The sequence below is a fragment of the Brachyistius frenatus genome, unplaced genomic scaffold (genome assembly GCF_029030835.1).
Source record: "Brachyistius frenatus isolate BFR_SWC_R1_liver_20210118 unplaced genomic scaffold, ASM2903083v1 Contig_245, whole genome shotgun sequence".
Classification (NCBI taxonomy): Eukaryota; Metazoa; Chordata; class Actinopteri; family Embiotocidae; genus Brachyistius; species Brachyistius frenatus.
In genome coordinates, this window is record NW_027210844.1 from 381,969 (window position 1) to 394,843 (window position 12,875).

The 12,875-nt window shown below is 41.8% G+C and overlaps 1 protein-coding gene across 2 annotated transcripts in view; it reads left to right on the top strand.

Moving 5' to 3' along the window:
* Positions 1 to 12,875, top strand: part of gabbr1b (gamma-aminobutyric acid (GABA) B receptor, 1b) — a 121,805-nt gene that overhangs the window by 101,127 nt on the left and 7,803 nt on the right. For both annotated transcript variants that reach the window (XM_069720677.1, XM_069720678.1), the window contains 5 exons: positions 598 to 714; positions 3,278 to 3,385; positions 4,061 to 4,154; positions 4,577 to 4,704; positions 11,919 to 12,047. In XM_069720677.1, the coding sequence (XP_069576778.1) occupies positions 598 to 714; positions 3,278 to 3,385; positions 4,061 to 4,154; positions 4,577 to 4,704; positions 11,919 to 12,047 (576 nt within the window). The remainder of the gene's footprint in view (positions 1 to 597; positions 715 to 3,277; positions 3,386 to 4,060; positions 4,155 to 4,576; positions 4,705 to 11,918; positions 12,048 to 12,875) is intronic.

The window sequence follows — 12,875 nt, forward strand, 5'->3', positions numbered from 1 at the left end:
ACAATGTACTCTTGTTGACAACTGTAACAAAACAGTTTCAAGGTCTTCTTAAATGTTTATTCTTACCTGTTTTAAACATCAAATGGTTTCATTAGCAGATGGGGTCTTCTAAGTTGTCATGGAGATTGATCTGTTGAAATCTAAGCTCATTAACTGAACTGATATGATGGATGAACATCCCAGTCTGCCATTCAAAAATATTTTTTTTTGATTTTGTAGCACTGAAGAATTATTAAAACCATTCGAACTGGGCTCACAGTCAGAGTTCAACCCCTGAAACACTCGGTGAAGTTCAGATACAGTTTCAGTCTTCATTTGATGGTTTTAATTCCAGTGAACCTGGATTTAAACTCTTACCTCTCCTCGTGATGAAGAGGTCTGACTCTTCATCATGACAGAGTAAGAACATGGCTGCTGCACTGCAGAGGATGTTGAAGGGACTGAGGGTTAATTTAATTTCAAGGTCACTTTTGAGAAGCTATTTAACTCCAGCAGGGTTTAATGATGGAGGATGATGAAGGAGCTGATCTGTTTGATCTCCCTGATATATTAATCAGTTTAATTATGAAACCTTTCATTTCTTTTCTCCTCCACTAGTTCCGCCTCTGGCTGCTCGGTCTGGGCTTCAGCCTCGCATATGGCAGCATGTTCACCAAGATCTGGTGGGTGCACACCGTCTTCACCAAGAAGGAAGAGAAGAAGGACAAGAAGAAGGTAAGTGTAAAGCAATGAACAGTTCAACCCACGCTGAGCTCTCCTGCAGGGTGTTACATCTTCCTCTTCAGGGCGTTACATCTTCCTCTTCAGGGCGTTACATCGTCCCTTTCCACAGCTATAGATCATGTTTTTTCACATGTTTTGAGTGTTATCTTCTTCCATTTGCTCCACTCTCTTCCACAGTGGGAAGGCTGGCTCACTGCTTCCCCTGCAGTATTGTGTGCATGTATGTTTCATGCTGCCTGGTCAGTGAACTGTTCCCATTGGTAATAAAGGGCTTCTCCTTTTTCTCCGTGCTGCTCTCCTGTGTGAAAAGAGCTCTTCAGATGTGTCAGTGTGCATGTTCCTGAAAGTGTAAGACTCCTCCCTGCAGAGAAGCATCAGCTGGAGAAAGCCTGTCAGGATTATTTTGTGGAGAGCTGTGTCCAAACTGTTCATTAAAAACCTTGAATGTAGACCTGCTATCCGAGGCAGGGCTGGACTGGGAGGAAATAATCCGCCCTGACATCTGGGCTCATGTTGGCACTTTAAAATGTATCATTCTAATGAGATGAATCCTAAAACAAGTGATGTCATCCTGTGTGTGAGGAAGAGATAGGAAGTTCAGTGACTGATCAGATGATCAGTGTCCACATAAAGAGCAGTGTTCACCCCGTCACCTGATAAATAAATGAACAGAGCAACAGACTGCAGCTGAGTCACTGTGAATGTTGATGGATGGAGGGGAACAAAATATTGAGGTGTTTCCAACAAGACAACACATCAGAGCCATATAGAGTCACCAGGGAAAACATGAGAGATTATTTTAATAATTATGATTTGAAATGAAGATAGCACAAACAATTAGTGTGAGCATGTTTTTAATGTCTCCATCATTTAGTATTTTACTTTGACTGCATTCACCGCCATCAACAGTCCACTGTGGAGTTTATGGCCAACATGAGGTCAGTCATTATGTTGCCTTGTTTCTGTGTTGATGTTGGGTGGCTCTAACAAATTAAAACTCTATCCTCTACATTATATTACTTCATATTACCTTCTATTAATATCCATGCTATGTGTAATTGATGCATGGCTCATGCAGTAGGTGAAGATAACAGCTGGTCAGCTTTGCTACTTTTCAGTAACACATGAACGTACCAGGGAGATGACATGGTAATAATTACTGGGAGGAGTTAGTTAACTAGTTAGAGTGAAACTTCAGTAACAGACAGGAGAAAGTAGAAGTTACATGACTGTAACTGTGCTAGACAGCTCATGAAAGAATGTAAATACTTCTCCACTGTGGAATACAGGACAGTGTGATCACTGAGTGTTCTGAATCAGATGTGCTGTCAAGGTGTCTGAGACGAGCTCCTGTTGACCTCGTTAGATTGTGACATGCATCTTGCCGTCACCGTGGGTTCTGTCAGCACGAATGAACAACAACCAGCCAAAGTACAGTTTCCGACAAGTTTATTCATACACAAACAACCCCAATGACTGTGTGCTCTCCTGCCCAGCACCTGAGCACACGTCCCACATCCCATGTCCTTTCAGCAGCCAACCTGCTGCTCAGTGACAAGGAGTCCACCATGTCCGGTGTCCTACCAGGTGCTTTTATGTGTGGAGAGAGACAATCAGTGATTCACTGCAGCTGTGCCAATTAAGCCTCTCCCAGGCACCGTTCCCTGAACCACTCCCCCAATCAGTCCCTCCTGCAGCTCAGCCAAACCAAACCACACCCCACCACCACATAGATATAAAACCAGCTTCAGGTTCAGGTTCAGCGGTATCAGGGTGTAAAACTAAAATATAACCGGGACCACACACACACAGAGGAGAGTCTGAGTTCTGGTGTTGACACAGTGGAACGATTGAGGAGCTTTAATCCACAAACGTTGTTTAGCCTTTGGAAAAAACATCAGGATGGTTGAATTGTTTATAATCATTTGGGGTTCGTGTTGGTACTCTGGTTCTGTTTTTTGAATGGTGTCTGGTCGGGCTGGTATAATAGACTCACTGCTTTCTACACAACCATTATAAATAAGAAGTTGATTGCATATATGTCCAGTATGAATGTGACCTGAGAGAATCGGGTCTGGAACAGCCACAGGATATAAAGAGAGCTACTGTAACTACTGTAGATTAGCGTCTGGTCGTAGACATGATCTGTGGGTCACACCTCGATGCTACCTTTGTTTATTTTTTCTCTCTGAATAACCACAGAGCTCTGTTCTTGTGGAATAATGCAGTAAGATCAATAACCACTTCCTGATCTGGTCACATGAGCTCTCCTTCTTCAGGCTGATCACATGAAGGAGCTCCTTTATTTACTGATGGAGGCCCGGAGCTGTGAGCTCTCATCAGTATGTCCTCTGAGTCTCTGCTCCTGTCACGGCCCAATGCTCTGAGGGCACATTGAATTGGCCTCACTTAGTGATGGATCATTGTTTTTTCATGCAGCTCAGGCCAGTCTATTTATGGCTTCATAAATCCCTCCCTCACGGAATCAGAGGGGGAGGATTTGGGTCTTTTTGTCGTGACGCTGTAGTGATTCCCGCCGCCTGTTTTCCTGCAGCACCTGGAGCCGTGGAAACTTTACGCCACCGTTGGCGTCCTGCTCGGCATCGACATCCTGTCGCTCATCATCTGGCAGGTGGTGGATCCTTTACACATCACAGTGGAGGTGAGAGCATCATCGTTCATGTTGTTCTGACGCACAACAAACACACTAACATCTGACAGACACACATCTACCACCGTCTCTGTGTGGCTCAGTGATGTTAACTGGATTAGATCTGCCACAGTGATAATGACATTCAAATTATTATCATATTTAAATTAAAAAACAAAGTGAACAAGTGTGAATAAAAGCAGGATTTTAGGTCTCTGTTGTGAGTATGTTACTATGGTATATTAATAATAATAATAATAATAATAATAATGTGCTGGAGAGCAGCCTGAAAACTGTGTTGCTTCTGTCAACAACACATTTGTTTCATCTTCACAGATAACAATCACTCTCACTATCAGTTCATCAGTTGTTTGTGATAAATCAATGAATCATTCAGTTTATCATAATGTTGCATCAAAGCACAGCAGCCTGTTTACAGAGTGACTTTAACAGTGAATCTCTTCTTGAATTTGTTGACAGTTTTCTGTTGACTTGTCCACGACTAATTATCAATTTTGCATTGATGCAAATTTAAATCTAAACTAGATTTATTTTCACACATCATGTGCACTATAATGGAAAATAAAAGTTCAGATTAAGATAAACTCACACCGTTTAAAGGGATCATGTGTCTGTTGATGTTGAACGCTGTAACTCTTCTTCATCTGTGTGTTTGAATGTGAGCAGAAATTCACCAGAGAAGCCCCCAAAGGAGACCTGGACGTTCTGATCCAGCCTCTCCTGGAGCACTGCAGCTCAGCCAAGATGAACACCTGGCTGGGTGAGTGGAGAACCGGACGGTCCCGGGTCATGGTTCTGTCAGGGTTCTGTTTGTTATCATCAAACCGGGCCAGTGCTTCTGCTTTAAGGAAGATCGTCAGAGTAAGAGAAGGAACTCTGAAGCTGAGTAGTTCTGCTTCTCTTTACATCCTGCCTCTCTTCATGTCGATCACAGTCCACTGGTTTCACCAATCGGGTTCTTTGTAATGAAATAAACGACAGAGAAAAATAAGGGTCTTTGGTACGGGGGAGTTTCTAAAAGATTGACAGGAGCTGCTACATGGACGTTAGAAGTAAACCTAATGTGAAATATTAAATCCCTCTCATGGCCCTTTAAAATGTCAAACTTATTACAGGTAGTGTGACACGCTGAGATGATCTGCAGCATTGTTCCTCACAGCTGCCATGTTTGTGTCTCTGCAGGTGTGGTGTACGGTTACAAAGGCTTACTGCTGCTGCTCGGCATCTTCCTGGCCTACGAAACCAAGTCCGTCTCCACAGAGAAGATCAATGACCACCGAGCTGTAGGCATGGCCATCTACAACGTGGCTGTGAGTTCCAGCTGGGTGTGTGTGTGTGTGTGTGTGTGTGTGTGTGTGTGTGTGTGTGTGTGTGTGTGTGTGTGTGTGTGTGTGTGTGTGTGTGTGTGTGTGTGTGTGTGTGTGTGTGTGTGTGTGCCTGTGTCTGCAGGAAACGAGACATGACATGATTGTCTGTGTGTGACAGACAGAGTGAAAACATGTGGTTTCCTTTTACAATTCAAACTTTTGGTGTCATGTTGAAGAGAAAGCCTGAAAACTGAGCTGGTGAAAACAGATGAGTCAGCTTTAAAGAAATATGTCCATAAACACTGGACTGTATGTGTGTGCATGATGTCATCATGTACCACTGGAAGATGGAGGAGCTGGTAGAGCGCCACCTTCATACACTAATAATACAATAAGAATAACTTATTCTAAATAATAGCAGTCCTCCAACAGCAATAAGAATGAATTGATCCAGAGGTTGGTGAGACGGTCCTGGTTCTGAGCCCGAGGTCCTGATGCAGATGGTTCCTGAGGACATCTGAGATAACAGAAACTTGGAGGAGGAGAAAAAAAGGAAGAAGAGTCTTTGCTCAGTTATTAAGAGAAGTAATTGAATAAATGATGCAGCAGATATTCTGACTTTAAACTCCAGAAACACTGGATGAGACCAAATGTTTCACTTGCTGTCCTCCTGATAGTATCATGTGGTCTGTTCCATGCATGGTGCACATGATCCATCAGACAGGTTATAGAGGAAACACTTAAACTGTCCACCTTTGTCCTCACAGTCTGAGTCAGCATCCCTGCAGAGTCCTGCTGTTCCTTCTCTGCCCTGCCTATTATAATAATAATAATAATAATAATAATATAATCAATCCCACTGTCACAGCTGTGGTTGTATATGTAGTCTGAAGTGTGAGGACACGGACAACACAGAGCTTCAGGTTGTGAAGACTTTGTTGGAATGATGAGCTGAGGAGTCCAATCAGCTGCTCAGTGTTCAGGTCTGTGTGAGCGGCCATGATGAACGAGGCAATGCAACGTACAAGATTAATAAATCACACAATGTCTCCGATGTGATGAGACCAGAACTGCACAGTTTTGGACACTCCTCAGACTGTCATCCAGGTTTTGTGTTATAAACTTCATAATCTTATCAGCTTTGTGTGTAAAATTAGTGGAACGACCCTTTAAACCTTCGTCACTCATGAGGATTTGTCTCCAAAACTATGAAAGGATTTCTGTCGGGCAGTGAGACAACATGTGAGGAAGATGTTGGGAAACCACAGATCATCTCAGCAGCATGAAACATGACTCTGTCTGTCTATCTGTCTGTCTAGATAGATAGATAGATAGATAGATAGATAGATAGATAGATAGATAGATAGATAGATAGATAGATAGATAGATAGATAGATAGATAGATAGATAGATAGATAGATAGATAGATAGATAGATAGATAGATAGATAGATAGATAGATAGATAGATAGATAGATAGATAGATAGATAGATAGATAGATAGATAGATAGATAGATAGATAGATAGATAGATAGATAGATAGATAGATAGATAGATAGATAGATAGATAGATAGATAGATAGATAGATAGATAGATAGATAGATAGATAGATAGATAGATAGATAGATAGATAGATAGATAGATAGATAGATAGATAGATAGATAGATAGATAGATAGATAGATAGATAGTTACTTACTTTATTAATCCCACAAGGGGAATCTTTTTTTTGCTACAGCAGCATTTATAGATACAGGAACGCAATAAAACAACAGTAAAATATTAAATATAAAAATGCACAGTATATACAATAAAATAGAATAAAATACTATTAAATTAAAACTAACTAAACAATAGTGCAAAGATTTAAACAAACAAGAAAACAGACAACAGTGTTATTGTTGTGTGATGGATTTTGCCAGAGGTGAGTTATTGTACAGTCTTATTGCAGTGGGCAGGAATGATCTCCTGTATCTGGAATGATCTCCTGTATCAGGAATGATCTCCTGTATCAGGAATGATCTCCTTTATCAGGAATGATCTCCTGTATCAGGAATGATCTCCTTTATCAGGAATGATCTCCTGTATCAGGAATGATCTCCTTTATCAGGAATGATCTCCTTTATCAGGAATGATCTCCTGTATCTGGAATGATCTCCTTTATCAGGAATGATCTCCTTTATCAGGAATGATCTCCTGTATCAGGAATGATCTCCTTTATCAGGAATGATCTCCTGTATCAGGAATGATCTCCTTTATCAGGAATGATCTCCTGTATCAGGAATGATCTCCTTTATCAGGAATGATCTCCTGTATCTGGAATGATCTCCTTTATCAGGAATGATCTCCTGTATCTGTCCTTGTGACAGCAGCTGGAGGAGACTTTTGGAGAATGTCCTCCTCTGTCCCTGCAGCAGGTGGTGGAGAGGGTGGTCAGGATTATTATTGTCTATATGAACTCTGTCTGTCTGTCTATATTTATGTGTCTGTAACGTGCCTCTCTGCACTGTACAACATACTCTTGCACTTCCAATCTTTCACCAGCATAGATGCCTGCTTCCTCTCTGACCTCTGACCTCTCTCTTTCACACTCTGCTGAGGGTACTCTGTTGTCCTCGGTGACGAGGCTCACCTCCAGCCCAGTTAGTGGGCTCTGCAGCCAGGCGTGTGTGTCCTCAGTGACGACACCACGCTGCATGAGGCTCTGCAACATGCGAAGGGACACAGCTGGGACGTGTCCTTATCATCATGGATACAGTCACATGTCCCACAGCACAAACTAGTGTCACACTGAGCTACACTCACACATGCACTCTCTTCATTTAGTCATCCACTCTCCAAGACTTGGATTGTAAACAGTGAAAATCAATCCGAAAAATAATCGATAACTAATAAATTATAGAATCAAGTAATAGCTTCTCAGGTAAATAATATTGAGTAGTGATGATGACCTCGGTCCTACTCTCCATGGTGAAGTTTGGCCGTACAGAATAATCCAATAATAAATAACCTTGTGTTTTGGCAACCATCGAGGTGGAAGAAGAGCTCAGAAAACAGTGAAGGAGCTGAAGTGTTCAAATGTCTGGAGTTGACACACAAGAATCTGTCCGTGTGGACTTTTACATCAACAATATAAACAGTATGCCATGGTTTAGATGCCATGTTGAAAATATTTCGAGGTCAGCCTGTCACAGAGAGAGTGTCTTCTTCACCAAACACTGCTGCTGTTGCCTGAGGCTGAAGTTAGATCACCTCAGTGTTCAGACGCAGTAACGTGACCACAGCAGCAGGTGAAAACAAACTGCTGACCTACCAGGTGAGACGCCGGCTGTAAACTGTCATCATGCAGCGCAGAGCGAGAAACTACACTCTTAAATTCAGCGGTAACACCTTCAAAACAACAGATAACCAAATGAGCCACATCTCTCCAGTGATTTGTGCTGAAAAGTGAACATGTTAGCAGGTGAAGATGAAGCTCCTCCTCTTTATAAAACATTCAGAGATTCATACCAACCCAAAGTAGGTCTGGAACCTCAGGAGCCCTTAAAGTGCCTTAAATGCCGACACTTTATTTTAAGGTGCGTTCTGATATCTATAAAAACATTTAGATTTCTGATAACTTTTCTTGTTAAATCACAGTGACTAAAATAAAAAGTGACAGAGACATTTCACAGTGTAAAAATAAACTCATCAGTGCACTCTCCTCGGCATTTCTTCTTATTTATTCGCCCACCTGAAAGCCAGCATGACAAAACTGTGTACGCTGTAACCAGCACATAATACTGGCTGCTGATTTGTCAGTCAAGCTGCAATATGCAGCAGCATGCTTTTAACTCTATGCTTCGTCTACCTGTAGACAGACAAGGAGCGGCTGCAGCCGGCAGGTTTCTGAAGGGCTTTCATCTGTCCAGATTCAAATACATTCACTTCAGTCTTCAGTGACATCACAGCTGTGTTCAAAATGGGCTTGGCCGGTCAGCGCTTTATCACTCAGACAGAGGAAACACTCAGTTGTTGTTGTGTTAATGTGTATTCAACAACAGGAAGTCCTTTCACTGCAGCCAAATTTATTACATTCATTAAAGTATTGAACAGAAATGAGACGAGTGAGGCATTTGGTGCACACACACACACACACACACACACACACACACACACACACACACACACACACACACACACACACACACACACACACACACACACACACACACACACACACACACACACACACACACCTTAATCAGCAACATCTCCAGTAGGCTTGGTTTTTCATTTCTATCTCCGTATTTTAATTCATCTCTGAGGATTATCTGTTATATGCACTGAACCCAATTTAAACTGAGTGGGTGAAATGAAAATTGGAACATTGGTTTATTGCTGTTTGTCCTGCTGTGGTGTGTTTGTAATGAAGCAGGTGCTTGTTAGATGCCCCTCTCTCTAAAACAAATGAGTCGGACCCAGCTCAGCTGTGTGCTCGAGCCTCTTTATTGGATCTTTAAACAAACATAGATGTGCTTTGTTTATCCAGAAAGTTGCTGATGTTGCTGCTGAATTAAAATGTTTTTCAGTTTTTGATCACCACAAACTGTTGTATTGATGTGAACATCAGAAAACACACAAGCAGACGTCTAAACAACGCCTATATGGCTGTGACATGATCCCACCTAAAAAGCTCTGATTGATTCATTTGTTTCTCAGTGTGGGAGATAAAAGTAATTTCAGTCATTGAGCAAACAGAGATGAATTGTGGAAGTGGGCTGTGATTGGTGGACCTGTGCAGGTACACCAGGTTGTAACAAACAAAGCCTTCCCTTTAGCTGTCTCTGTGAGGGCTGCTGAGTCTGCCTCCAGATAAATAACCGCGGTTAGCTCTCCTCCAACAATCCCAAGTGCACAAAGATGCTATTTGTTCCAGTGAGGTGGCTGAAATGAATTGAAGAGTTGTGTGTGAGCGAAGGACAGAATTGTGTGTGTGCGTCGCTGTGTGTAAGTAATGATTCATCAGAGAAAACATGGCTGCAGCTTCTGTCAGCCTGCTGCCTCCATTTGCCAGTCTGGATGAGATTTTCAAGCTTTTGCACAGACGTGACTGACTGTTGATCACTCAGTATTGATTTCCAGCTGTAACTCCACATCACTCATGAATGTGTCTGCGTTCCTCCATCCTCTCATATACTATCTCAGACTCCCTCTCTCTTGGTTGGTAGGGCAGAAATTAAACCTGTGCTGCCAACTAACTAATTAACTAGAGTTAAATGCAGTAAATTAGACTGTTGTCATTCATGCTGATCACACCTGATGGTCCACAGAGCTTCTTACCATTTCAGGTATGTTTCTAAATCCTGAAACTTTGTGATTATTTCCAGATTTACCTTCAAATAATAGTTTGGAACACTCTGTAAAATGTAAATACAAACAGAATGTGATGATTTGCCAATCATGTACAGTGAACCCTCGCTATAACGCGGTTCACCTTTCACGGTCTCGCTGCTTCACGATTTGCATCGTGCATTGAAATCACATTAGGACTATATGTAACGTAGATATATTTAATGTCCAGTTCTATTTATTTCAATTGTAAAATAAAGGTTACTACTTCACGGATTTCGCCTATCACGGTTTCTATTTGGAACGTAACCCCCGCGATAAACGAGGGTTCACTGTACACTCATATTTAACTGAAAATAGGCCAAAGATGACATCAAATTTGATTGTTTGCTGAAAAATATCATTTTCAACTGGATGGCAGCAACACGTCTCCAAAAAGTTGGGACACGGTCAACAAAAGACTGGAAAAGTTGTGTAATGCCCCCTAAAAAAACACCTGGTCAATCAGCTAACAAATAATTAGGTTGCCATGTCAACAAATCAGTAACATGATTGGCTATAAAAGATGATTTCAGAGAGGCAGAGTCTCTCAGCAGTGAAGATGGGGAGAGGTTCACCACTCTGTGAAACACTGTGTGGGAAAATAGTTCAACAATCTAAGAATAATGTTCCTCAAAGTAAAACTACAAAGAATTAGTGGATTTCATCGTCTACGGTTCATAATATCATTAAAAGATTCAGAGAATCTGGAGAAATCTCTGAACACAAGGAACAAGGCTGGAAACCAATATTGGATGGTGGTGATCTTCGGGCCTTCAGGCAGCACTGCATTAAAAACACACTATTCTGGAGTGGAAATCACTGCATGGGCTCAGGAACACTTGTGAAAACCATCATCTGTGAACACAGTTCATCGCTGCGTCCACAAATGATGTTAAAACTCTCCAAAGAAGAAACCAGATAGAAACATGATCAGAAACACCGCCGCCTTCTCTGGACCGAGATCATTGAAGATGGACTGAGGTGAAGTGGACAACTGTCCTGAGGTCTGATGGATCACAATCTGAGATTCTTTTAGTAAATCATGGACACTGAATCCTCCAGGTTAAAGGGGAGAGGGACCATCCTGCTTGTTATCAGTGCTCAGTTCAAAAGCCAGCATCTGTGATGGTACAGGGATGCATTAGTACACATGACATGGGTAGCTTGAACATCTGGAAGGAAGCATTAATGCTGAAGGATATATTCAGGTTTTGGAGCAACATATGATGTCGTTCTTTGGTCAATTGTTTATTGGGTTTATGTGATTTGCAAGTGATTGAATTTTGTTTATATTTACATTTTACACAGCGTCCCAACTTTTTTGGAAATGAGGTTGTTCATGAATAGCACCAACTCCAAACTAGGGATGGGCATTTCAAGCAAAAGAACTATGCAAAATTTGCTCATAACTATTCAACAATTAATCGTATATTGAAAGATTATCGTACATTCTAAACAATATTTTATGTTATAACGACTATTCGAATATTCAAAATCATGTTGCATCCCTACTGTGAACATATCTCATCTAAGGGCACTTTACGAAGTAAAATGAAGACCTTACAATATTGTTGAGAAAAAGATGAGGAAAAGATGATGTGAAGGGCTGACGCTCTTTTCCCCAGAATCCCACCAGCACCACAGCCAGGACCAGAGCTTATAGGTCAGTTCACTCTGTTGGGATACTATCATTCATCTGTTTTGTCTACATGACCTGGTCTGCAAGTGGTCTGATGTGCTGTGCTTTTCCAACTTGCAAGGTCAAAATGAACAGGCCTGTATGTGGTTTCTTTTTCTGTCATATGAGAGCTAACCATGTGATTTCTATCCACTGCCTTTCTCAGGTGTTGTGTATGATCACTGCTCCAGTCACCATGATCCTGTCCTCACAGCAAGACGCCTCCTTTGCCTTTGCCTCTTTGGCCATCGTCTTCTCAGTCTACATCACCCTGGTGGTTCTGTTCGTCCCCAAGGTAAAACCAGAGCACCCTCCTCCTCCTCCTCCTCCCATCCCATCCCCGTAGATTACCCCAGCAGTTTAAGTGTCAGACATAATGAATTGCCTTTCATCAGGGTATGATATATCACCTGATGATCTATAGCTTGGCCCGGCCTTGCCGTGTCAGCATTTATATCTGCTCAAGTGTGAAACAGTCTACGCTGCCTTGTCAGCATGGGACTGTGTGTGTGTCTGCATTCCTGAAACATAATTAGAGTGGAGAGAGTTCACAACAGCCAAAGGTATGTGGACACCCAAAATCTGCCCAAAAAGGGATCGTGCCCACTGACTGTACATAAAATGGATGTACCCTCTGGATCTGAAAAGTGAGTCCAATGCGGAAGTGCATAGACTTCCATTCAAACATCCTCAACTTCTCTCTTGAAATACAAAGTCAGTAAATATTTTCCACAAGTCATTATGGTGTCATTAGCTAAATTCCCTCCTTCTGATCAGTGTTCTGGTCCTTCTGAAAAATAATTCCAGCATTGATTAGATATTAGGATGTTTGGGGTCTGGTTTGATTGACAGGCCTGAGGTGTAGTCATGTCTTGTGGAAAACATGTATTGACTTTGTATTACATGAGAGAAGTTGACATGGAGTCTATGGAGCCGGAGCAACCTCTGGTGGTACTTGGTGGTATTGCAGTTTTAGTTACTTCTGCATTGGACACATTTTTCAGACCAAAACCAAAATAGCGACAACGTAAATGCCAGACTGGAGTCTTCATAATGACTGTTCACAAACTGATGGATGATGACGGATGCTTACAGGAATGGGGAACAAACAAAGAAATGCAAT